This window comes from Otolemur garnettii, unplaced genomic scaffold, assembly GCF_000181295.1.
Source record: "Otolemur garnettii isolate 467f Iridium unplaced genomic scaffold, OtoGar3 scaffold00103, whole genome shotgun sequence".
NCBI classification, from domain to species: domain Eukaryota; kingdom Metazoa; phylum Chordata; class Mammalia; order Primates; family Galagidae; genus Otolemur; species Otolemur garnettii.
Window position 1 is genome coordinate 2,559,197 of NW_003852498.1, and position 27,227 is coordinate 2,586,423.

General features: G+C 35.9%; 1 protein-coding gene across 1 annotated transcript in view; it reads right to left on the reverse strand.

The window, feature by feature from the left end:
- CENPE (centromere protein E) overlaps positions 1 to 27,227 on the reverse strand; it is a 93,904-nt gene that overhangs the window by 36,543 nt on the left and 30,134 nt on the right. Inside the window, 24 exon segments of the mRNA XM_012809274.2 lie at positions 1,701 to 1,805; positions 2,846 to 2,917; positions 2,920 to 3,003; positions 3,005 to 3,067; positions 3,230 to 3,388; positions 3,806 to 4,096; positions 4,768 to 5,069; positions 5,468 to 5,753; positions 5,930 to 6,081; positions 6,547 to 6,673; positions 6,933 to 6,962; positions 7,156 to 7,314; positions 7,463 to 7,753; positions 9,047 to 9,337; positions 10,060 to 10,218; positions 10,341 to 10,631; positions 12,035 to 12,196; positions 14,294 to 14,500; positions 16,546 to 16,704; positions 16,855 to 17,127; positions 17,289 to 17,603; positions 20,536 to 20,690; positions 21,332 to 21,497; positions 21,581 to 21,703. Coding sequence (XP_012664728.1) covers positions 1,701 to 1,805; positions 2,846 to 2,917; positions 2,920 to 3,003; positions 3,005 to 3,067; positions 3,230 to 3,388; positions 3,806 to 4,096; positions 4,768 to 5,069; positions 5,468 to 5,753; positions 5,930 to 6,081; positions 6,547 to 6,673; positions 6,933 to 6,962; positions 7,156 to 7,314; positions 7,463 to 7,753; positions 9,047 to 9,337; positions 10,060 to 10,218; positions 10,341 to 10,631; positions 12,035 to 12,196; positions 14,294 to 14,500; positions 16,546 to 16,704; positions 16,855 to 17,127; positions 17,289 to 17,603; positions 20,536 to 20,690; positions 21,332 to 21,497; positions 21,581 to 21,703 — 4,422 coding nt within the window.

Here is a 27,227-nt window from a genome sequence, read left to right on the forward strand (position 1 = left end):
TCTTATCTGCTTAGAATCTGCTTTCTAGTCCTCTATCAGAGCTAGAGTTCAAGTTTCAGCTCTGTCACTTCTTAACTGTGGAAGTCACTAAGCCTTTTGCTCCTCTCAATAGGAAGACTATAATAACTGCCATAAAGTTTTCTAAGGGATTAAGTAAAACCTACAAATCAACGCAATAAAAAAAACAGACATTAACTTGAAGGAAATAAAATTATATTTGTAAAAATGCTTTTATACCCAAGTTTTAAAACTCAGGCTTGGGGTCAAATTATTCTACCAATTTACTAATTGCGTAACCTTAGACAACTGCTACATTTCCTTTCTGAGCCTCAGTTTCCTTGTTTATAAAGGGGACAATAAAACCTATCTCCTGAGGCAAAGCACCCAGGCATGTGAGGCAAGTGATAAACTTGGGTCCAGATGCTCAAATGAGTAAAGGCCAGGCAGGTGACATCCTGCTCAGAGCACAGGGGGAGTAGCATATTAAAGTTCAAGTTGCGGCAGTCATGTAATACGTAACATAGGTACAGGTGTGGGACAATAGAACAAGGCTCTTCTCACAGTAATGAGCTCTCTGTTTTCAATACTTTAAGGAAAGCTAGATGCTCATTAATCTGGGATGTTGGAGCGGGGATTTCCACTTTTGGTTTAGGATGAATCATTTTACAATATACAGCAGCATATAGAACATCAGCTTCTGTCAGGACTGTGCTAAATGATACAGCCAAAAATAATACAAAAAAGCCCTTAGTGATCTGTTGGTTTTACCTTTAATACATATTAAGACTCTAAATACTTCTCACTCCCTTCCATTGCTTCCTCCTTGTCTGGACCAAGTCACAATCACTTCTGCTTGGATTGTTTTTGTTTTTGAGACACAGTCTTACCCTGTCACTCTGGGTAGAGTGCTGTGGCGTCATAGCTCACAGCAACCTCAAACTCTTAGGCTCAAGTGATGTTCTTGCCTTAGCCTCCCCAAGTAGCTAGGACCACAGGCCCCTGCCACAACACATGGCTATTTTTTAGAGATGGGGTCTTGCTCTTGCTCAGGCTGGTCTTTAACCCCTGAGCTCAGGCAACCCACCCGCCTCGGCCTCCCAGAGTGTTGGGATTACAGGCGTGAGACATCATGCTGGCCTGCTTGGGTTACTCTTTCAGGTGGTCTTCCTGCTTCCACTATCTGTTTTCAATACAACAATTCCAGTCATTCCTTTAAAGTGTAAGTCAGATCACGTCTCTCTTGTGTTCAAAACTGTCCAGGGCTCTCCATCTCACTCTGGATAAAACCCAAAGTCCTTTTAATGTCCCATGGCCCACCCGTGCTGCCTTGTTAACTTTCTGACCTTATTTTTTAGTAGCTTTTCTCCTTCCTGATGTTCCTTGAATCTACCACCATGCATGTGTTTGCCGGGGAGACTTGCACTTATTGGTCCCCCTGCCTCTTATGCTCTTCTGTGATACCCGGATGGCTCAACATGTTACCTCTTTCTGGTATTTCTCAAGTATCACCTTTCCAGAAAGGCCTTAAATCACAAATCCCCATTGTTGCTTGTGTATGTGTGTAAGTGGTATATGCCTGTGCATACATACCTGTACTAGATTAGAATGTTTAGAAAATACTGAGTACTACCTATTCATTCTATAGAGGACCCTTTGATTCTTTTTAAGGAACCCTTACAGTTTTAACAGGGGGTACTTACTTTTATCCGAAAGCACTTTTCCTTCAGGCTTTCTGTAAGGGGCTGTTGTCCATCACTTAGTAACCTTTTTTCATATTTTACTACCTCTTTGTGGTTCTGTTGGTTCTGTTTTGGTTCAAAGAAATGAACAGGGGGTTAGCTATAACTACAACCACATGTAATGTCTAGTTGTATATGTTTTTATCACCTTTTCAACATCAATTTTCGATAACGGAATTAAATGTTATAACTCAAAAAACAATGTTAAAATGATCTGAAAATGAGTAACAGTATCACTAAACCTTATAGGGAGTAACCTCAAGTCATTGAGAAAAAAGTGAGAGAATCACATACTTTATAGAGATAAGATTTATTCTGCATAGTTGCAAATTAGCTTTTGCATTTATTTCTGATTCGTACTCTTCCAAATTTGTGCCCTATTCCTTTGTAGTTTTAACAAGGGGCATTTATTTTTATCTTAAAGCACTTTATTGTCACCAACCAAATACACTAGCAAAGCTACCTGTACTGTCCCTGGTATCCCAAGCCCTAGTCATATTCTTCCCAGCACCCTGGAACAGAAAGTTCATAACCTGTTTACATTTTGCCTTTCTGATTAAAAGTGAAAAACAAAACACTGTCTCCAACTTATTTTATCTCGTTCACTATAGTACATAGAAGAATGACTACTGCATAAATATTTGTTGAATAAATTAAATCTTTATATAAATTTAGTGAGGACCCACATAAAGATGTTTCTGCTGAGATAGCAAATTAAATTTCTACTCTATTCTTTATAATTGAAATGTGAAAATTAAAATTTTTTACAGATTTACTTCATATAATTTATTTGAACTTTTTATTACTTTATAGAGGATTCAGTTAAGTTTTTAAAAAAGTATGTAATTCTGGCCTCTGGGAGGCCAAGACTGAAAGATTGTGTGAGGCCAGGAGTTCAAGAAAAAAATATTAGCCAGGAATGATGTCTAGGGCTTGTGGTCCTAGCTTCTTGGGAGGCTGAGTCAGGAGGACCCCTTTAGTTCAGGAGTTTGGGGCTGCACTTAGATATGATGACATCACTGCATTCCAGCCCAGGTGGCATGTACTGATTTTGATTTCTTTCTTTATACAATCTGACGTGGTTATATCAAACCAGTCAACATAGCTTTCAACTCATCTCTTTCTTTAGCTATAGTTCTTATTTCTTTGAGGCTTTCATGAAGTTTCTTAGTCAAAATTACAATTTATCCATTTCCACACTTTGCATAGATAAACTTTGGGTCTCAAATTACTTCTTCAATTGGTCCATTTCATTCATTTTTTTTATGAGTCTTGTTAATACCTTCTTCCATTTTAAGAAGTTGAAGCTTTTTTTTCTGATCTTGGATCTTGGGATAATTATAAAACAAGTTAGAGTGCAAGCAGAATTCCTTCAGGGAAGGAGAAATAGTGTCTATTTGTTATATAAGTATTTGTATCTATGTATCTCTATTTTCTCTCATTCTACAAATAATTTTGGACACAGTTACTTCCAAAAGAATAACATATACCTTTTCCTGTAATTCATCTTTTAATTTATGTAAATCCTTTTGCATATTTGTAATTTGAGTTGTTTTTTCTGAAACTTTTTCTCTCAATTTATCAATGGTTTCTTGATGTCCTTTTGAACACATACGAGCAATTTTTAGTTCCCGTTGTGTTTCCAGATCCTTTATTATTAGAAGAAATAGAGAAATGTAATGATAAAAAGGCATATTTCCTTTTCTTAATAATTAGTTTAAACAAAATCTTAAAAGACTACCCCATTCTCATGTTTGGTGTTCAGTTATACAGACTGTGTCTTATTCGTGGACACGTGGATGACTTCTAGATTTTGGTTACCACGCACAACTCTGCAGGGAATGTTGTGTATTTTGCCCAAATGTGTAGAATGAACTTGCGGTACCAATTGTATAAACTGTATTAACTACAGATGCTGACACATTTTTAAGAAGACATTGTTAAATCATTTCCTTAAAAGGTTGTAACATTTGTCTTCTCACCTACAGTATCATCTATTTTTAAGGAAGGGAGATTTTACATTAAAACAGCATGTTTACTGGGTAGGAACAGACAGTACAACTCACTCTAGCTCGAGCTTCCTGCAGCTTTTCCTGGAGTTCATCTCTCTCCAGCTTAAGAGTCTCCTCTACTTTCCTTAGATTATCTCTTTCTTTCATCACGGATTTCATTTCTTCAAGGTTTTCATGAAGTTTCTGAGCCAAATTTAAGTTCTCCATTTCTCTTTCATCCAGAATTAAGCTTTGGTCTTTGAGCTGTTTCTTCAATTGCTCCATTTCAGACATTTTTTTCTGTGTCTTGCGGACATCTTCTTTTAACTTAAAAAGCTGATGTTCATTTGACTTAAGTTCTTGAATCTTAAGATAATCATAAAATAATAGGTTAGGATAAAGATGGCTTTTTAGGGACAGATAAAGAATAGTTTTCAAACTGATTAAGAAAACAGTCTGCTCACTGATATCCTGCACACTGATATCCTGCACTCTCACTGATATCCTGCACAATTCCACATAGAATTTAATTTTCTTCTGACATATAATATACATTAAATGCACTAATCTTAAGTGTATAACTCAATTATTTGTGACATTTGTGTACAACTATATAACGACGACCCAGATGAAAACAGAACTTTTCCAGGACTCCATAAGGTTCTTGGGTGCCCCCACTGGGGGGAGCCACTATTCTGACCTTTATCACCCTGAGGGCAGCTTTGCCTACTTCCAGACTTACAAATCACAATGTATTTATCCATTCTCTGATAGCAAAAAACTGAAAACAACTCAAATATCTATTTTTGACTAAAGCTTCTATGAAAGTTCTTGCACATGTGTTTTTATGGAAGCATGCACTGTTTTCTCTTGGGTACATACCCAAGGAGTGAAAAGGCTGGGCCTTGAAGCAGGCTGTGCTCAGCATTAGTAAATACTGTTATGCTGTTTTCCCATGAAGCTGAACCATTTTACATCCCCCCCCAATTTTAGGCACAAATAAATAAGATATCCAATCCAGCACTTCCCCTCCATACCTTTTCTTGTAATTTAGCATTTGAATTTTCTAAATCTATGTGCATGTGTGATATTTCATCTGTCTTCTCAGAAACAATTCCTCTGAGTTTATCAATAGTTTCCTGGTGCTCCTTCAGATGCATGTAAACAATTCTTAGTTCCTCTTGTTTTGTTAGTGCCTTTATCATGAAAGAAATTTTAAGAACAGTGACATTATCTCAATGTTAACTAGTATTTTTTAATAGTAATACTTTTTTTAGTAAGAGTAACATTTTGCTGTATGCTTTTGGTGTCAGAACTGTAGGCTTTCTTTCCCCTTGTTCTCATCTCCCCATAATCTTCTCCCGCCTTCCATGCAAACAAGCATTACACACATACTATTTTTTTAAGTATTGTATAGTATTTTAACACATTCTAAGGAACATTTAAATTGTTTCCCATTTTATTATAAACTACAATGAACAACCTTATGGTATGTGTACATACACACACACACACACGCGCGCGCGCACATATTCAATGATTGAGTCGATATACATGTAGGTTAAAGTCCATAAAAAATGCTGTTTTAGAGAATTAAAAATTTTCAAGAATATCAAGTAATACACTTAAAAGCTCTATCATTTCACTCTTGCCAACTAACCCACTTTTTTCAAAGAAGTGGCTTACTGCATTAAGAAAACAATACCTCTACTTGCTAGGAACAGGAATAAGTATAACTTACGTTAGCTTCTGTTTCTCTAAGACTTTCCTTAAGCTGGTCTCGCTCCATTTGGAGAGTTTCCTCTGCTCTTCTTAGGCTATCATTTTCCCTAGTAGCAAATCTTATTTCCTCAAGGTTTTGATGGAGTTTCTCAGTCAATCTTAATTTTTCCATTTCTATACTTGCCAGAGCTGAATTCTGGGTCTCTAATTGTCTTTTCACTTTCTCTGTTTGATACATAGTTTCCTCGAGATCATTTTTTACTTTAAGAAGTTGATGGTCTTTCTCCTGAAGTTCATGGATCTTGAGATAATCATAGAATAAATTAGGATAGCAATAGATACAGATAAAAAGCTAAATAATAGTCTAAACAGGCAAATCTTCACTTGCCTTCAATTTTAGGCTAATTCATATCTTGTTTCATTACACAAAAGATCTGATTCAAACTCTCAGTTACTCAATAACTTAAAACAAAATACCTGTGCTTTTAAGGCAGCATTTGAGTTTTCTAACTCTATTTGCATATTTGATACTTCATCTGTTTTCTGTGAAACAATCTCTTTGAGTCGATCAGTAGTTTCTTGGTGTTCTTTCAGAAGTGTGAGAGCAATTTTTAGTTCTTCTTGTTTTTCTAGGTCCTTTATCATTAGAGAAAGAAAAATAATACATGAAGAGTAAAACAAATTCACAAGCTATAGAAAGATCTAGGGTAGGAAGTAAACATCACCCTATCCTCCCAGTGCTCATTCTCTAAGCTACTTTTTGTTAATGTGTTCTAGATATACTACTCTGCAACTTACTCTTTTCCCTAATTAGACAACACTTCCAAATCATGACTATACCTCTACAACATTCTTCAACTATAGCACAGAAAGTATTCCATGATATGAATCTGCTCCATCTATTTAACCACTCTCTCACCAATGGAGGGTTATAATTTCCCCATTTTTTTGTTTGCTTTCATTTCATTATTGCAACTTACTGTAATATTCTATAAACACCTTTCAGTAAGTTTATTCACTGACCCAGAAAGTTAGTTGTAGCTTAACTCAGGAAAAAATGAGTGAACTAGAAAAATTCAAGGAGTATCTCAAACTCTTAATCAATTTGAGCCTATCATTCTCTAAATTTTGTAATGCAGAACCTTTGGCTTTGAGATACTGCTTGAATTGTTCCAGTTCACTCATTTTTTCTTAAGACTCACTAATTTCTTTTACACTAATAAGTTGTTGGTCGGGTGCAGTGGCTTGCATCTGTAATTCTGGTACTCTGGAAGGCCGAGGCCGGTGGATTGCTTGAGCTTGAGGAGTTTGGGACCAGCCTGAGCAAGGTGTAGTGGCCCATGCCTGTTGTCCCAGCTACTTGGGAGGCTGAGGCAAGAGGATTGCTCAGAGCAGCCCAACAGTTTGAGGTTGCTGTGAGCTGTGATGATGCTATGGTACTCTACCAGTGTGACAGAGTGAGTGTGTCTCAAAAAAAAAGTTGTTCTTGTTTCTCATAAAGCTCTTGGATCTTAAAAATTATTAAAAATAATTATAAAATATGTTAAAAGCCAAAAATATACATATACACATATTACTTATTTTAAGGAAAAAATTGCTTTGGAAAGCAACCTTGTTTAAGCGTGTTAAACAGTGGTCCTTATAATCTAGTTGGTTGCCCTCTACCCAGGCTACTTCTCACTGTTCCTCCACATACAATTTACCTTTTTCTGTAATTCATCACTGGCTGTTTCCAATTTGTTTTGAATGCTTGATATTTCAGTGTCCTTCTCTGAAAGAGCCACTCTCAATTTATCAATAGTTTCCTCTCGTTCTTTCAGGCAACAATGAGCAATTTTCAGTTCCTCTTCAATTTCCAGGTGCTTTATTAGAGGAAATTCCAAGAAATTTATAGAAAAATTATAACCATTACACAATAACTAACATGCCTTTTTCTAAAGGCATGGTGCTTATGAAAATATTTGCTTACAAAATATTAAAAAAAATACATGGTGAAGAGGTGAGACCTACTTTAGCTACAGCTTCTCGTATGTTTTCTCTGAGTTGGTCCCTCTCAGACTGAAGAGCTTCTTGCATTCTCTGTAAGTCATCTCTCTCCTTAGCTATGGAATTCACTTCATCATGGCTTTCTTGAAGTCTCTGGGACAACTTGAGCTTTTCCGTTTCTATTCTTTGTAGTGCTGAGTGTTTGGCTTTGAATTCTTCCTTCAATTGCTCCATCTCATTTGTTATTTTAAGAGCCTGATTGTTTCTTTCTTTCATATTGAAAGACTGTTCATGTTTATCTTGAGACTCTTGGACCTTAAGAAAATCAAAAAACAATACAGCTGATATTCAGAGATATTTTATTTTAGGGGAAATCAGAATACTTCCTAAAACAATTAAGGTAGGATCAATGACTCATTTACAGAGCAATCTTTTCATTTTACCGAGGGCTCACTGTGTTGTCAGTACCCTATTAGAGGTTGGAGACAAAATGGTAAATGAGACCTACATGATCTTTGCCTTTTCCTTACATTTTAGAAACAAAAATAGATGTTCTGCTGTATCTTACCAAATAGAGGTACTGGGTTTTCTCCAGGCATTAGTGTCAAACCTAACCTACTGTGAGTGATTAGGAAGGCTTATTAGCAGATAGAAAGCTTCCCCTGAGCTCTGAAGACAAAAGGAGTAAGAAAGCTCTGCTGATGGAGAGACCAGAGCATCTGAAAGGGGCAGCTGAGGAGGGACAAGTGAGTGTTGCTGGAGCCCAGGGAGCAGAAGGAAGGGGGAGCTGAATAAGGCTAGAGATAAGCAAGGTCTGCGATCCAGGGCCTGACAGGTCACATAGAGAATCCTGGTCTACACTTTAAGAGTAACAATGAGATGTTAAAGGAATTTAAAAAGAAAAAATTACTTGGGGGAGGGATTAAAGGTGGTAGACCAGAGACACCAGCTGCCAGACCGTCTCATAAAGAAGGAAAACTTTTAGATGAAAAAGGAAAAACTAACAATCAATCATAGAATGGTAACTCCAAGAGAAAATTGCCAGAACCTACAAACAATTCCATGGGAAGAAGCTGCAGAGCAGAACAAGAAGGTGCAGGATATCAGCGGAGGACAACCCCAGAGACCTGTGGCCCAGAGAGCAGGGGGTGGAGTGGTTTGCTCCTCCCGCTCCTGAATCTCTGACATAGATTTCCTGCTGAGGAGATTAGAAAGATAATAAGGCTTTACAAGGATGCTGGAGGAACTAGTTTAAAGAAGGAAAGAAAATAAGGCATTTTTGGTTTTACCCTTTCTAATAGTTTAATACTGCTTTTTCTAAATCATTTTGAATATTTAAGAAAACAGTTGTCTTCTCTGAAACACTTCTCTCAGTTTGGGAGTTTCTTAGTATTCATGACAATTTTTAATTGCTCTGTTTCTAGTTACTTCATGGTTAACAGAAAATTGGTACTGACATTACAAATCAGGGTGTCCATAAAGTTTGTATGCAATTTAAAGTAGACAACTATTTTAACTATTTTAAATTCCCTGTATAATACAAACACCTCCTCCCTTTCTGAAGAGTTGATTCATACTTGTAAGGCAGGAGAAAAACATGACACTTACTTTAGCCAGAGTTTCTCTAATGTCTGCCTTCAGCCGCTCATATTCAACTTCAAGCGCTTCTTTTATCATTTGAAGGTTGTCTCTTTCCTTACTTAGAGACTTTATTTCTTCATGACTTTCTTGAAGTTTCTCGGTCAACTTGAGCCTTTCCATTTCTATGCTTACAAGTGGTGCCGAGTCCTGGGTTGTGGATTGTTCTCTCAGTAACTCCAATTCATTTATTGTTTCCTGAGTCTCGCTGACTATGATCTCATTAGGAAACAGCTCCTGTTCATCGCGAAGCCCTGGATTCTTGGATAGTGATAACATATCAACGTTGCTATCTGGAGATTACTAACAATAATTTTCTTTTCAGCTTAGACCCAGTGTGTACCAATCCTTATACTCTACCAACTGTTAATTCAGTCAGCTGCACACTTATTTCTAGACTAGTTTCTAAATGCTACAAGGGAAAAATTGTAGTTAAGTAGCCTATATCCCAATAAGTGTTAGGTTCCCATTTTCAAATGGGCCCCATTGCTACTTCTCAAATTTTCTATGTGTATGGATACCATCATCATTAGTGGTACCATGTAATTCTGCATATTATATTTCTGTATTTACCATATTGGACTTGAGGGATTTTTTTTTATATGCTTCTATTGGGGGAAAGAACAATGTCTTATTTATATCAATAGTCTCAATGTCAGGCACAGAGTAGGAGTTTAACTCATGTTGGCCCAGTTATCCTGGTACTGTATTTTCTCCACAGCATTCACTATTATGTTATCTTTGTACATTTGATTGCTTATTTATCAGCTACTTTCTTCTAGTAGAAATGGATCATAGACATTTTAGAGATTTTGTCCATTTTGTTCCTACTGTACAATCCAGGACTGTGTCTGACACATCAGACACTCACAAATCCTTACCCAATAAGGGAATGAACTACAAGTTAGCCACTACTGCCTGCTTACTTTTCTTTAAAGGAGAAAGGAAGAAGTGCCAAAGGATAAAAGGAAGAAAAGACATACCTTCTCTTGGGACTCGGTATTGGATTTTTCTAAGTCCTTCTGCATATTTATTATTTGAGCTGTCTTCTCAGAAATGCTTCTTTTTAGCTCATTAATAGTTTCTTGGTGGTCTTTTAGATGCATATGAGCAATTTTTAGTTCTTCTGTTGTCTGCAGGCCCTTAATTGGCAAGTGAAATTTAAGAAATACTATAACATTATCCCAACATTGCTTCCCCCTTTCCAATTGGTTTAGTCTTTGAAAGGAACATTTGACAAATTAAGGGAAAGGGTTTAACTTACCGTAGCTTCAATTTCTCTTATATATCCTTTAAGCTGGTCTCTCTCTGTTTCAAATGACTCCTGTAATTCCTTCAGATCATTTCTTTCTTTGGTTATTGATTTCATTTCCTCATAATTTTCACGAAGTTTCTCGGCCAACTCAAGCCGCTCTGTTTCCATACGTTCCATGGTTAATTCTTGACTCTTTAATTTGTTCTTTAAATTCTCCATTTCATTTACCTTTTTCTGCAACTCACTCATCTCTTCCTGTACACTAAGAAGTTGTTGCTGTTTTTCTTGGAGTTGCTGGCTCTTAAGATGTACAATTTTTATAGTTAATATCTTGCCTACATTCTCTTAAGATTCTTATGTAAAATAATTAATAGCTCTGCCTCATCTCCCCATCTAAACAGACAAGTAGCACTAAAAATAAACTAATCTTCCAGACATAATTTTCTGTAGTAGGCTGAATAGTGTCCAAACCAAATTCATGACTATCTGAATCATCAGAATATGAATTTATTTGTAAATAGTGTCTGTGCGGTGTAATTACATTATAAAGAGAGCCTAGTGAGTAGTTCCCCAATCCACTGAGAGTGTATTTAAACAAGACAGAAAAGGACATACAAAGACACAGATTAGAAGGTCATGGGAAGAAGGAAGCAGAGCCAGGAGTGATGCAGTAACAAGCCAAGGAATGCCAGGGGCGCTGGGGGTACCAGAAGCTACGAAGAGGCAAGGAAGAGTTTTCCCTAGAGCCTTCAGAAGGAACATGGTACTTGCTGACACTTCAGTTTTGGACTTTCAGTTTCTACAACTGTGACAGAATAAATTTCTTCTATTGTAAGCCACAAAGTTTATCGCAATCTGATATGGCAGCCCTAGGACAATGATTGATTAGGATGTAAGGGGAAAATGAGGTTAAAGTAACTGCACAACTGTAGCTATCAAATAACTAATTCCTCATTCTCTTAAAATTTTTTTGAATATTTTCATGTCTAATAAAATGCTTATGTGGGGTAGACTCCCAAAACAGAAACACTGGCCATCACAGGGTATTGACTTTATTTCTTTAGGAGGAGTATGAAAAAGACATAAGGCTCTAGTAAACTCAATCAGGTAATATAGTGAAAGGGATCTGAATGAAAAGAAAACAAATATTAGGAAAAAATAAAACCCCAAACACTCCACAGAAGTACAATAGAAAAAAGAAGACTAGAACCCACAATATATTATCTTATAATGCATGTAGCACTGTTCCTAACAAGTATTTACAGCAGCACTTTATTTCTAGAAAAGCAATGATCCAGGAAACTGCAGACATCACAGAGACGGTAACGTGATAGATCTTAAGTTTTAGAGAATGACATTAATATATCTTTATAAGGGGAGGATATTTATTTTGTTGCCTAATGCATCTAAGTGCCTGGTCCATGGTAGTATTCAGTATGTATCTGATGAATGAATAGATGCAATTTCATTAAACGATACAAGGCCCTCCGCCACTTAAAGACTCTAGAATAATATAATCCTTACGAAGTATGTTAATTTAGATCTCAGTGTAAGGTAAAACTGTCTAAAACATTAGCATTGAGATTTGTGCACTTAAGAGGTACCTACTGTTTCTGAATTTAGATTTATGGGAATCAAAATTTATTACAAAAAAAAAAGTTTAATTATGAAAAGTGGCCAAGAGGATAACTTTAAAAATTCACCTTTTCTTTCAGGTTTTCTTCAACCTCTGCCAGTCTCTTATAGGTCCTAGAAAGTTCCTCTTCTTCTTGCTTTATGGAGTGGTTCTTTTCCTGAGCAACTATTTCTTGTTGCTTTTTAAGTTCATCTCTAAGAATTCTTAATTCTTCTTGGTTTTCAATGGTCTAGAATTAAAAAAAAAAGTTTAGATGAAAATAAATCCTAATTTATATTTATAAAAGCAGGTAAAAATCAGCATTTATCTCAGCCCGTAAATGAAGACATCAGGGTAAATTATACAGGAAAAGACAGGACATATTCTGCCAAGAATATGTTTTGTTTTTTGTTTTTTTGAGGCAGAGTCTCACTTTATCGCCCTCAGTAGAGCACTGTGGAGTTATAGCTCACAGCAACCTCAATTCTTGGGCTCAAATGATTCTCTTGCCTCAACATCCTGAACAGCTGGGACTACAGGCACCTGCACAATGCCTGGTTATTTTTAGAGACAGAGTCTCACTGTGGCTCAGGCTGGTCTTGAACCTGTGTGCTCAGGCAATCCACCAGCCTTGGCTACTCAGAGTGCTGGGATTACAAACATGAGCCAACACATCCACCCAAGAATATGTTTTTTATACTGTTTCATTATGGCCCAATTTACACTCCTACAGTGAGAATCAGAACTAGATCTGGCATTCTATCATGGGAGCTTAGCTCATTTCTGTCCCTGAGAGACTAATCAGTGCCTGGTCCTCAGTAGTGAACAATAAATATTTGATGAATGAATATATATGATTTCTATCGTTGACTAATAATGAGATTATAGTTAATGGGTTTTTCAGACACTGGAATGGTTTTGATTTAGGACTCTGATTACCAGCTAGCTCAAAATGGCAGCTGCCCTTTGTTAGAACGTCTCGGGCTAATCCCAATTAGGAAGATCACATGATAACATTCTCATTTATCAGGACAAAACAAAAATCCGTAAACATAAATAGCCAGAGATAGAAAAGTGAATATAGTTTTTGTTTGTATGCCTATTTACATTCAGCAATTTGACTAAGCTAAAAATCTCCAGAAACTCAGAAAACTGACACACCACAAATGGTCAAGTTCAACTGTGACCTACAGTGAACTTTCCTTCTTCTTCTTTTTTAAATTAAATTATAACTGTGTACATTGATGTATTGGTGGGGGTCAATGTACTGATCTGATGAAATGCTTACGTTGAACTGATGGACACATCCATATTAATTTCAGACTATAAACATTGATTGTCCCTAAACAAAGATACAAACTAAATTAGGTGTGAAAATACTGATAAACACCAATAAACAATTAAAAATGAAAATATTACGATAGCATATATAAGAGAAATATTTAGGAATTTGACAAGACATGTAAAAGATCTGTACACTGAAAATCTATAACACAGTATTGAGAAAACAGGTAAATGACAGAAAAAAGATGAAGGGCAATAAGCATGAGAAAAAATGTTCAACATGTTTTGCTGTTAGGGAAAGACAAATTACAACAAAGTATGCACCCACTAAAATGGATAAAATTAAAAGCACCAATACATATGAAGTGTTGGTAAGGAAGAACGTAGAGCCACTAGAATTCTCTTAATTTACTGATAGGAATGTAAAATGGTGCAACTACTTTGGAAATCAACCTACCAAATTCTCATCAAGTTATATATACATTTCCCTATGACCCATCAATTCCATTTAGATATTTCTTAGAGAAATAAAAAATAAATATGCATATATAAAAAGAGCTAAGAATTATACAAAAATGTTTATAAAAGTTTTATGCAAAACAGCCACAACAAATACTGGAAGTAACCCAGATTTCCATCTATAAGAGAGAGAATAAAACAAAGACAAAACAGTGGCATATTCAGACAAGGGACTAATACTCAGCAATAGAAATGCATACAGAAAGAATCAAACACAAAAGACTACATGCTATATGACTGTATTTGCATGAAGTTCTAGAAGAGGCAGAATGTAAACTGAACACATCAGAACTGGTAATCTGGGATAGACGGGAGGAATGATGATCAGCTGATAGGGTTATGAGGAAACTTTTTGGGATGATGATGAAAATATGTTCTACCTTGACAGGTGGGAAGTACATAAGTAGAGACGGTTGTCGGAAGTCATCAGACTGTCCATTACCATCAGATACAGTTAGTGCACAAAAATTATATGTAAATAAAATTGATAAAAATCAAAACAAAGACATAAACGTATTGCCGTGCACACAGTGCTAAATCCTACCATTTCAATGTTTTCCTTTAGGTCCGTCTTCAGTTGTTCCTTTTCCGCTGTAATACTCTCTAACATTTGTTGGAGTTCATTCTTTTCTTGTATTAAAGAAAATATTTTTCTCTGTTGCTCAATTACCTCATTATCCTTAACATCTGCAGTCAGTGTTTGAGTCTTTTTAGAATTCTCCAAATTCTCTTTTTCATCTGTGCCAACCATCTAAAATACAAATATGTTAAAGAAGAATTTCTTAAGTAGTTAATAACAATAACTTTAATAATAAAATAGCCAATACTATTATGTTATATACCAGGTACTATTCTCACATTTTAAACGCTTTATCTTGACTATCACTTTATGAGGTAGGTATTATTATAATCCCCATTGGAGAGATGGGGAAACAGAACTCCAGAGAGGTAAAGTCACTTGCCCAAGGTCACTCAAAGAGATACAGCCAGGTTTGAACCCAACATGCTGGCTCCAGAGTTCATGCTCTTCTGCCTGTTCATTTATAAGAACTATTATTAGTATAATAATAATCTTCACATATAATAGGTTAACCTGACTCTATGCATATTCCCTTACTTTAAACTAATTACACAATAAATAAAAGATACCTGCCTTTCCTTTGTACACACATATCTTCCATAAATATTTCCTAAGTTTCATACTACTAGCAGTTTGTTTTTGGACCCCTACAGGAGTGGAACAGGCAATTTTGAACTCTATCACTTTACCTATTCCCCCCACCACACAAAAAGCTGGAAATCATTCCCTATTCCCCATTTCAGAGGCAGTTGTACTTACAATATGCTAGAGAGTTTTATTATGCATAAAAGGTAAACTAATTTTGACAGAGACCTATCTCATAATATAAAAGCACAATTCATCTTTCTTTATATATATATATATTTATATACTGCTTAAGAAAAGCATGTTATATAAATTAACATAAACAATATGTGGACTCATTGGTAAAGGGAAACAGAAACCGATATTATGATTACTAGTACAAAATTAGAGTATTACTCTATAATCTTACCCTAGCCCACTAAACATGTTCAGCTTCATATTGGCCACACATGTATTAAAAAGTTTTTATGATAATGTGTAATCACATTAGAAAAAAATTAAAATAAAAAGGAATAAAACATCCAATGTTACTACCTTCACATAACTACTAGAATTCTGGTATATTTCCTTCCAGAGTTTTTCCTATTAAATATTTTTCTTAAACATAGCTATTATAATTAATTCATATACATATGATTCTTTTTAGCTTGTCTTTTCCACTTGGATCATATCTATTTTTCCATATTGTCATGCAATCTTCAAATTTTAAGTTGTTGCTTCATTCTCTAGAGCAGATATGAATAAATCACACTTTACTGAACTACCCATATTGTTGGAAACATGCATGAACTTCTGCCAACGATGAACACAGAGCTGACTACTTGAGAGATTAAGGTCGGAAGCACACTTGTTTTGGTTGTAGTCTATTAGGTATCATATCATATTTCATAATTCATAAAGTTGCATCTTTATTCCTAGAAACAGCAGCATACACAAATACAAACCAGACTATGACAGAATTCTACAGTGAGTCATGATCCATTTCAAATCTGAATTCAGCCTTAAAGGGCATTTCTGCTACCCTTGTTCTGAGCAAATCTAAAGATCTAATATTAAATAAAGAAAAAAATTTGTCCTTTATAGGAGAATAAGTTTATCTATCATAAAGTTTAAAATTTTTGTTGAGATACACTGAAAAAACTGCATTTCCAGAAAGAAACACATCAAGTCGGACCAAAAACAAGCACTCCAAGGGGACTGATTCACGGTAGACCCACCAACACAGCCTTCTGTGCCCAGGTGGACAGAGGTGGCCCTAGGAATCCCCACACCCACTCTTCCATATATACATGGCCAATTCCAATGTATAGTAAATAAAACTCTTGTATAACATTATAGGCAATCCCCTCTGTATGGTCTGAATTGTGAACTCTAAGCAAATTTAGTACATAAAATCTGACATAAAATATCAGCTATCCAAAGTTTGAACTCCTTTTTTGTCCTTTCCTTTTCAAATTGATTATAAGCAATTATATTCTAAGTTATTAGGTTAAGCTTGTAAAATTATTGTTAGTTACTACCATTATTAATAACAAACAAAATCAAGATTACCATTATATACTTAAATGTTCGAGGTTAAAGAAATAGCTTAATACAACTACATGAAAACTTTTTAAATAAACATCCTTTACCTTTTGCTGAACTTCATCTTTAGTTTCTTCTATGTTTTCCACTACATGCAAATTCCTGGAGGTTTCCTCAGAAATTTTTAACTTCAGTGTGCTAATTGTTTCTTGGTGCTGTTTCAAAGACTCTAGAGCATTTCGTAATTGTTCTTGAGTGTCTATATTCTTTGTCAGAGAAATAGAAAATAATTTCCATTAGAATATGAAACAAAATAATTTTATAGTTACTACTTGATCATAAATAATAAATGATGGCTCTTGTAATGCTTTTAAAGAGGCTTTGAGTTTTCAAAGTTTAGTCAATCAAACCCTTACCATGTTTACAGTATCCTGAATGTCACTTTTGAGTTGGTCCCTCTCAGTTTGCAGGGTCTCTTGGAGTTGTTTTAGGTCATCTCTTTCTTGGGTTAAAACTTTTACTTCTTCTGAGGTTTGCTGAAGTTTCTCAGTAATCAGTGTATTTTCCTTTTCTACAGTTTGCAGCACAGAGTCTGCCTTTTCTAATTGTTCCTTCAGCTGTTCCACCTCATTTAACCTTTCGTGACACTCAAATGTCTTCTGCTGAAGTTCTTGAGTCTTATGAGAAAGCTACAAAAAAAGAAAAAAAAAAAAAGAGTAAACAGGACAGATTAGAAGCAGAGCAGTCTATGACATGGGCACACATGCACACACACAGACACATACATATAAACACACACCAAACCCAGGAAAGCTAAAGGTCATTTCTCTAGATAGCACCTTGTACCAACCTCTGTCTTCAAAGCATCCAGACTTAGGCCAAAGTTTTGTGCTTCTTTAGAGAGATTTCCCATTTCCTGGTTCATTCTCTCATTCTCCTCAAGGACCATCTTGTACTTTTGCTCAAATTCCATATGGAAGGTTTTGAAATCTTGGAATTCTTGATCAGTACTTTTATAATTCAACTGGGCAGTTGTTAAGTCATCTTTAATTTTACCAATTTCGTCAAGTAAACCTTGAATTCTATCTTCCTTATGAACAACTTCAGAAAACAATTTGTCTTTTTCTGATGTTATCATACAAAGCTCTTCAGATTTATCATGTATCTATGGACAAGAAATAAAATTTAGCAATGTATAATTCGCTGAAGTGATTTTGAGGAAAAAATTTCTCTGCAGAAATAAAAAGTTATTTAAATTAAGCAAAGACTGGAGAAAGGCAATACATTTCTCTAACTTAGGACGTGTCTTCTCTTCTCATTCTAAAGAGTTTTCTAACCTTATTGGATGCCAGGCATTTCATAGTTTTTCGAAGGATTTGAAAGTAGCTTAGATATCACAAAACTTAATCCACGAATAATTTAAATAATTGCTAAAAATTATTATTTAAAAAGCATTATTTAAATAATCCAGATCTGGTATATAAATTGTTCAGTCATTACGAAGGACAAAGGTACATGGAGATGAGAAGAGGAGAGTTAAAAAAAAGAGATTAAAAAAAAAAAAGAGGAGTGATACAAGAGAGCCCAGGGAAAGAAGGTCACAATTACAGGCACAGGAGGCAGATCCACGTGGCTCAACTATTAGTATGACAGCTGCCTGCTGGGGTTAAAACACAACACCTACTTTCAAAGACTTTACACGATGACTAAATAAAATAATATTTTGGAAGTTCTTCACCATGTTTGCCATATAGTAAGTACTCAAATTTTTACTTCTTGTATAAAGGTACACACAAAAAAAAGCCATGGATTTACACAATCAATCACTAGACTGCAAGACTTGTATTGGCCTTTAAAAGTTCATCAGCACCACTCCCTCTTTACTCTTCCATTCAACACAGTGATATGACTACTATGAAAAAAATAAGTGTGAAGACCAAGGGTGGGCCATGGAACTATTTAAATGCCCTATCTGAGGACTAGAGAAATGGCTGCAACATGGATTATGTTAGTGGGTTATTACAAAAGTTTTGAGATACACAAAAATCAAGAAATATAAAATCCACATGGAGGGAAAAAATGAAGCCCTCCCAGCAACACTGAAAGGCCGAGCAAGGTGAAACTTGCCTGGGTGAATCAGAAAAGATGCTATTGGCTGTGTTTCTTAGAAGTGAAACAATGGATCATGACACAGTCTGTCTCAAAACTTTTCCAGGTTTTGGTCTGGCCAGTGGTTCATGCCTATAATCCTGCTAGCATTAGGATCTGGGAGGCAGAGGTGGGTAGACTGCTTGAGCTCAGGGGTTTCAGAATAGCCTGAGCAACAGTGAGACCCCATCTCTACTAAAAATAGAGGGGGTTGCCTATAGTTCCAGCTACTCAGGAGGCTGAGGCAAGAGGATCACTCAAGTCCAAGAGCATGCTGTGAGCTAGCATGCCATAAGATTCCACCTAGAGTGACAGAGTGAGACTCTGTCTCAAGAAAAAAAAAGATGTTACGGAAGAGTTCATCAAAAAGTTCCTAAACTTCACCAGAGGCTTCCAGGATGACATCATCTTCAACGCTGATGAGTGTGAACTCTTTTTCAAGGTGGAGCCTCATCATGAGGGTGATAAATGTAAGAGCAGCAAACTTTGCAAAGAACGTTTCACAGTTCTGCTTTGTGTTAGCTCAACTGGAGAGATACTAAAGTCCTTGGTGATTGGTATATTGGCTCATTCAAGAACTTGAAGCCCAAAGACCTCCCTAACACTTGGAGAACAAACAAATGTGCATGACGACTGTGCCCTATTTGAGGAGTGGGTAGGGGGTATCAACCTAGAAATGAAGAAGAAATGGTCTACTCTACTGACAGTTGACAAGTGTCCTGGCCACATGCAAATGAATCATCTCATGAACGTGACACTAAAATTTATGCCTCCAAACACAATCTCAAAAATCCAACCTCTTGACCAAGGCATGATTAAAACATTTGAAATGCACTATGGTGCTCAGCTCCTGCAGTGGGTCATTACTAAAACATAAACCTGTGGTCTGCTAGTGGAAGCCACTATATCCACTCTACCAGTGAATGTGTTAGATGCTGTTTTTGCTTGGAATAAAGTTCAGCCAGAAATGATACAGAAATGTTTCAGCCAAGTTGGGTTTATCACAACCCAAGAGCATGATGTTTTGGCCCCATTAGACCGTCCATCTGCCATGGCAGAATATGAAGGCGATTTTGAAGGTTTTGTTGTAATGGATGATGTGGTGGCAACCTGCAATGAACCTGACCAAGAAGCAATTTTCCAAGTGATACTAACTAGAGTACAGGCCAGCTTAAAAGTGTATGAAGTAGTTAATGAAGTAGAAAAAGTGAGGATGACACAGACATTAGAAAGGCCCCCCCAAAAGAAGCTGTTAGGCATCTGATAATGCAGTTGAAGGCATCTGCTGTGCAAAAATGCCTAGGTATGCTGAGTCAGGTAGCTAATGTTGAGAATTCTGTCCAACATTAGCTTTGTATCCAACATTAGATTTGTAACATTAGATTTGTAATGTTGGATTAGATATCCAACATTAGATTTGTATCACGCAATAAGAAACATTGTAACATTAGATTTGTAATGTTGGATTAGATATCCAACATTAGATTTGTATCACGCAATAAGAAACAGACCAAGATTGAGCCTTTTTCAGAAGGAATGACTAAACCATGAGAAAACAGGACATGTACTGATTTTGTAATACTATATTACTTTACTGTGTTTTGATCATGTATGATTTTGTATGATATTCTCTAATAAAAGCTGTACAAGAGAGTAAAGTATGTGCACATATCAGCACACTAGGCCTGGTTCCTTATGTTGACCAGTTTGTTATAGTCCCTTGTGTTGTAAACTTAGAGGTTCTACTGTTTTTTTTTTGTTTTTTTTTAATAACTAGTAGCATAAGAACGAATTAAAAGATGAACTATATTCATTTTTCTTCTTAAGCTGAGTCAAATGTTTCAGTGTCTCTTGCTTACTAGTTTAAAATATACTAAACCAAAATATTTAAGTTACTTTTGCAATGCTTTTTATTCCAAATAAAGGTTAAGTGCTTAAAAATGTGTTACCTCTTTCCTTAGCATCTCTACTTCAGGGCATAAAGATTTTGCCTCTGAGAGCAAACTGACTTCTTTCCGCAAAGCCTCATTTTCTTCAGCTTCTTTTTTCAGTTCTTTCTGGAGATCAGTAATCTTTTTTTCCAATTCCAAATTACAGAGCAAATCTAGGAAGTTTTGGTAAATTAAGTAAAGAGCCAATATTGGCAAACAGTTAGTCTAAGTTTTAATATTCATTGAATCACCTTTTTAAGATCATGTCCAATTTATTTGAAAAATAATTTTTAAAACCTTATGATTTGAAGCCCATGGAAATCACTATAAATACTAATACCAGTGATACCAATATCTTAACTACCAATACCAATATTTAAAAAGTCAGAATATAACAGATGTTTAATCATTGGAATATAGTTGTCAATAATTCAGGCACATTTCTTTCTTTCTTTTTTTTTTGCTTATTTTATTTTATTTTTTTATGGAGACAGAGTCTCACTTATGTCCTAGAGTACTGTAGAATCATAGCTCACAGCAACCTCTGCCAACCCCTTGGTCCCTGGGTTTAAGTGATTCTCTAGCCTCAGCTTCCCAAGTAGCTGGGATTACAGGTACCTGCCAGAATGCCCGGCAATTTTTGGTAGAGACGGGGTCTCACTCTGGCTCATGCTGGTCTCGAACCTCTGAGCACAGGTGATCCACCTGCCTTGGCCTCCCACAGCACTGGGACAAGAGCTGTGAGCTACCACGCCTGGCCCAGGCACATTTCTAGAAAAGTTTTCACAAAGAAAAATTTGAAATAAACAATTACCTTTTGGAACCTTTCCATGTAAGAGGGAGGTGAGTTTTGTTATTTCATTAAAAGCAGATTGTAATTCTTTCTCCAGATCAATCTGCATTTTCTTTTTTGCCTCTAATTGGCTTTGATATAACCGAGTATCATTTTCCATTTGCTTGCATGTACCTGTAAGCTCTTTCTAGGGAGAAAAACATTGCAAATTCACAAAAATGTACTAATCATTACAACTGCTTTATTATCAATGTTATAAAATTTATTTACCATTTTCTCTTTCAGTTCTATATTTTCACTTCTAAGAAAAGCTGATTCTCTCTTGGCATCAAGGGCTACAGTTTCAGTATCGAACAGAGTTTGTTTTATCTGTTTTAGGTCTTCAGTGTTTTCCTAGACAGATGACAAAAGGGATTCAGTGAAATACGATTTTTGTGGAGATGGAAATACTTTAGAGAGCATATACACAGATAGTATTCCTAACTAAAAACATGCTAATTACCAAATAAATGAAATCATGTTTTCTATAATAAAAATATTTTGAAAATTCTGGCCATATTTTTCTAAAATATAAAAGCAATGTATGGATGTATAAGTTAAGAAATCTGTTAGTGTTCAATTAAAGGTTAACACAATTGTTCAACTAAGCTGTTTAAGTTCCCTACGTATTTTTGAGTTATTCTAACAGATGACAGCTGAGTAGTTAATAGCTAAAATTAAGGATATTAAACCATAAATTTCAAAGAAAAAGACAAATAATCCAACAAATATCCAAAGACAAATAATCAAGAAAAATAGAGAAAAAAGAACAGGCAACTCACAGAAAAGAAATTGCAAATGACAAATACATGAAAAATAACACGCCTTTGTTAGAAGTGGCATTTTAATGTGACTTTAGCTTACATGAATTCAATGATATGTCCTTAGCAATAACTTAACACATGAATGAATGAATAAATGAATGCATAACAAGAGAAATGATTTTTAAAAGTAGGCAATTCTGCTTGCCACTCTATGAATAAATACTCCAGAAATGTATGGAAATGCCTTCCTACCTGCAGAATAGTGTGCTGTGAGATGGTGTGAACCCTTTTATAGAGAATAGTGTGCTGTGAGATGGTGTGAAACCTTTTATAGAGAATCATTTGTCTCAAATAGAAGTCAAAAAAAGAATATAATAAAAGGTAACAAAAAGTACTCAGAAAAACTCAAATGCAAAGATCAATCAGAAATGAAAAAAGGAGAAATTGAGGGTGGACATGTAGGTACTTAAGGGAAGAGTCATATCTTGATGTGCTTAAATGGCTAGAAATAATGGTTTAATAAACTTAAAACCAATTTTGAATTGTTTACGTAGGTTAGAAATTGAATTAAGGAAATGATTATAGATGATGGGCAAAAGGGAACACAGACAGGAAAGAAGTGGATCAGAGAAACCCAAAAGCTGTTGCAAAGTGCAATAGCCTGAAACCTGGTGTTTTCAAGCAGACTGTCTTGCTGGAACTTCACCCCTCCCCCAGAGCAACTTGGCTCAGAGGTCACTGAGTGGGCAAGACTCGCCCACCCAGGCAGGGCTGCCCTCTTAGGTAGAGTTAGTGCTTTTGGGGAGTTAGTGAGGGAATGCTAAACTCACTGGAGACAGAGCAAGCGTCTAAACCTTGTTAAGAGAGAAAAGGTCTCTCAGGAAACATAAGGAGAAAAATATCTCCTTTTTGCTGTTACCTTGGTATGGACAGAAGTGCCAGCTTGTCTGAGCACAAGTCTTTCTGGAGGGGGCGGTTGTTAATTGCCCCACCTGAGATACGTGTGTGTGGTCTAACTGGGGTCTGCTTTGACATCCTGCTCCTGGACTATGTTCTCTGTCCTATGCTCTGTCTGTGTTAAGATTATAAATAATTTAGAGTAATAATAGTGAGAAGTAAATCAGTCTAATTAATGTAGTTAGTTAAAGGAACAGTTTGGTTAGAAAATGCAAGCCCAGCAAGAACCATGATGTAAGCAGGCATCATCAAACTACAGCCCGTGGGCCACATGCAGCCCGCTGAGGACATTTATCCAGCCAGTTGGGTGTTTTTGCCACCGCTGCCTGTCCTGCTTAGCAGCTAACTTGTCCTGGGGCCTGCAGTCTGGCCCTGCAACGGGTCTGAGGGATAGTGAACTGGTCCCCTGTTTAAAAAGTTTGAGGACCCCTGATGTAAGGGTTTAGCTTTCCCCTGTTAGGTTGATGATTCAAACAGTGATGTGTGTAATAAAAGTGGAGCTAACTGGAGCTGGGGGATGTCACTATTCCTCACGCTTAGAGGTGGACAGCCCCCTGACCCAGCTTCTTAAAAAACTTTCTTCTTGTGTCTTTGAATCTTCGTTTTTCCTTCATCTGCTCATCTCCACCAATCATGAGGAAAGAACCTAGAGGTAGTTTGGGGCAGGTCCCCAACAGAAAATAACAACACATACCACAGAGACATAAAAGATTATCATTGATTACTACAAAAAGCTTTATTCCAGAAATTTGAAAATGTGGAGGAAATGGACCAATACCTGGAATCACATCTCATTAAACTCAGCCAGAGAGAACTGGAATTCTTGAATAGACTAATCTCAAGGACCAAAACTGCAATAATAAAAAAAAAACCTAACACAAAAGAGTCCCAGACCAGACAGTTTGATACCAGAATTCCACGAAACCTTCAAAGAGCTTGTACTTATGTAGCAGAACCTATTCCAAAACATTGAAAAGGAAGGACATTTCCCCAACTCCTTCTATGAAGCAAGTATCATCCTGATAACAGAAATGGGAAAGGATTCAACCAAAACCCCCCCCCCCAAAACTATAGACCAATATAATTAATGAATATTGATGGAAAAATATTCAATAAAATACTAGCAAACAGAATACAGCTACACATTACAAAAATTGTACATCATTATCAGGTGGGCTTTATCCGAGGATGGAAGGTTGGTTCAATATACATAAATCCATAAATATAATCCACCACATAATTAGAAGCAAAAACAAAGACTATATGATCCTCTCAAAAGATGCTAAAAAAGCATTTGACAAAATTCAGCATCCATTTCTGATAAGAACACTTAAGAAAAGAGGGATAGATGGGACATTTCTTAATTTGATAGAAGCCATCTAAGCCAAACCCACAGCTAATATCACACTGAATGGAGGGAAACTAAAACATTTCTACTTATAACTGGATCTAGACAATAATTCACTATTGCCACTACTATTCAACATAGTGCTAGAAGTTCTAGCCAATACAATCAGGCAAGAGGATATCAAGGATATTCAAATGGTGAAAGAGGTGGTCAAACTTTCGCTCTTTGCTGGTGATATGATCTTATACTTGGAATACCCTAGGGGCTCAACCACAGTCCTTCTGGAAGAGATCAAGGAATACAGTAACATCTTGAGATATAAAAATCAATGTCTACAAATCAGTAGCCTTCATATATGCCAATAACAGTCAAGCTAAGAATCAAATCAAAGACACAATACCCTTCATAGTAGCTTTAAAGAAAAATATACCTATCAAAGATGAGTGGGATCTCCATAGAGAGAACTATGAAGCCCTGAGTTACGTTAATAACTGGAAGAACATACTATGATCTTGACTGGGAACAATCAACATTGTTAAAGTATCCATCCTTCCCAAAGCCATCTACAGATTTTTTTAAAATATATTTTTTATTAGATCATAATTGTGTACATTAATTCTATCATAGGATATAGTGTGTTGCTTCCATATACAGTTTGAAAAACTCTCATCCAACTGGCTAACATAGCCATCATGTCTTTCTCATAATTGTTGTGTTAAGACATTTATATTCGACCTTTAGACAAATTCACATGTACCCTAATAGGATAAATCATAGGCGTGATCCCCACCATCTATAGATTTAATGAAATCCCCCTTAAAGCACCAACACCATACTTCAAAGAACTTAAAAAAACAGTTCTTTGTTTCTGGAACCAGAAAAAACATTGAATAGCAAACACTATTCTAAGAAATAAAAATAAGTTTGGAAGCATCATGTTACCAGACTTCAGGTTATACTACAAGTCCACAGTGATCAAAACAGCATGGTACTGGCACAAAAATTGAGATACAGATCTATGGAATAGAATAGCGAATCCAGAGATGAAGTCAGCTGCATATTGCCATCTGATCTTTGATAAACCAAACAAAAGCATAGACTGAGGAAAATAACACCTATTTAACAAATGGTTCTGGGAGAACTGGTTAGCTACAAGTAGAAGACCAAAACTGGACCGACACCTCTCACTATTTAAAAAATTGACTCAAGCTGGATAAAAGATTTAAATCTGATTTAAATCTAAGACATGAAATGATAAAAACTCTAGAAGAAAATATCGAACTCTTGACTACACTGGCCTAGGAAAAGATTTTATGAAGAAGACTCCATTGGGCGGTGCCTGTGGCTGACTTAGTAGGGCGCTGGCCCCATATACCGAGGGTGGTGGGTTCAAACCTAGCCCCAGCCAACTGCAACAAAAAAATAGCCAGGTGTTGTGGCAGGAGCCTATAGTCCCAGGTATTTGGGAGGCTGAGGCAAGAGAATCAAGTCCAAGAGCTGGAGGTTGCTGTGAGCTGTGACACCAAGGCACTCTACCGAGGATGACATAAAAAAAAAAAAGACTCCACTGGCAGTTGCAGCAACACCACAAATAAATAAATGGTACATGATCAAGCTAAAAAGCTTCTGCACAGCTAAGGGCACAATAACTAAAGCAAACAGACAACCTTTGGAATGGAAGAAGATATTTACTTATTACAAATCTGACAAGGATCTAGTTACCAGAATCTACATAGAACTCAAATTAATTAATGAGGAAAAAAAGAGCAAACAACCCCATTTATCACTGGGCAAGAGAAAAGAACAGAACCTTCTTCCAAGAAGAGAGACAAATGGCCAACAAAGACATGAAAAAATGCTCATTGCCCTAATCATCAGAGACGTGTAAATCAAAACCACCCTGAGACATCACCCAACCCCAGTGAGAATGGCCCATAATACAAAGTCCCTAAGTTGCAGATACTGGTGGGGATGTGGTAATGCGGGAACACTTACATTGTTGGTGGGTATGTCTATGGCATAACCTTCTGAGGGAAGGGCTCAACTACAACTTGGACTTTACTTAACACACGCAAACAACATAACCTAATTGTTTGTGCCCATATAGTAATCTGACATTTGAAAAAACAAGAAAACAAAAGAACAACAAAACCTATTATTTTAAGAGTCCCAACTTTTCTATCTCTTGCCTTAAAAAAGGGTGTTAAAACCTTGAACCAAATGGATACATTCTTGAAGTAATCAGGTAGAATGAAAGCAAATCGAAAGAGATTAACAACTTCATCAGATCCACTGTTATCTAATGTCAATATCACCTAAAATCAAGAGCTATCAAATTCTGAAAAAATACTCAGTAAACTTAAAATACTTATTTAAATTATAATGCGAATGCATTAATACCTATTATAAAATTAAATTGATGAAGTCATGTTCCATTACTTATGTATTTTATCATTTCAGTTAATTATCCATTCCAACATAAGTGCTTATAAGATCTTGATCATATATTTCTGTATCCATTTGAATGAAACAATTGGAAAAAATCTAAAATTTTAAAAATTACTGCTTCTTAATAGAAGCTTATCTTTAAATTCCTTACATTTGTTCAAACAATGATACAATCAACTCTTTATGAATGTTACTGTAAAATGGCCTTTAATTATACTAATAGTCTCACAGGGTTATTGACAAATTAAATGAAATATATATAAATTGATTACAAAAATGCCCAACACATAGTAGGCCTAATATAAACATTTGCTATGATGATGATATACTATAAATACCAACATGAATACATAACAAAATA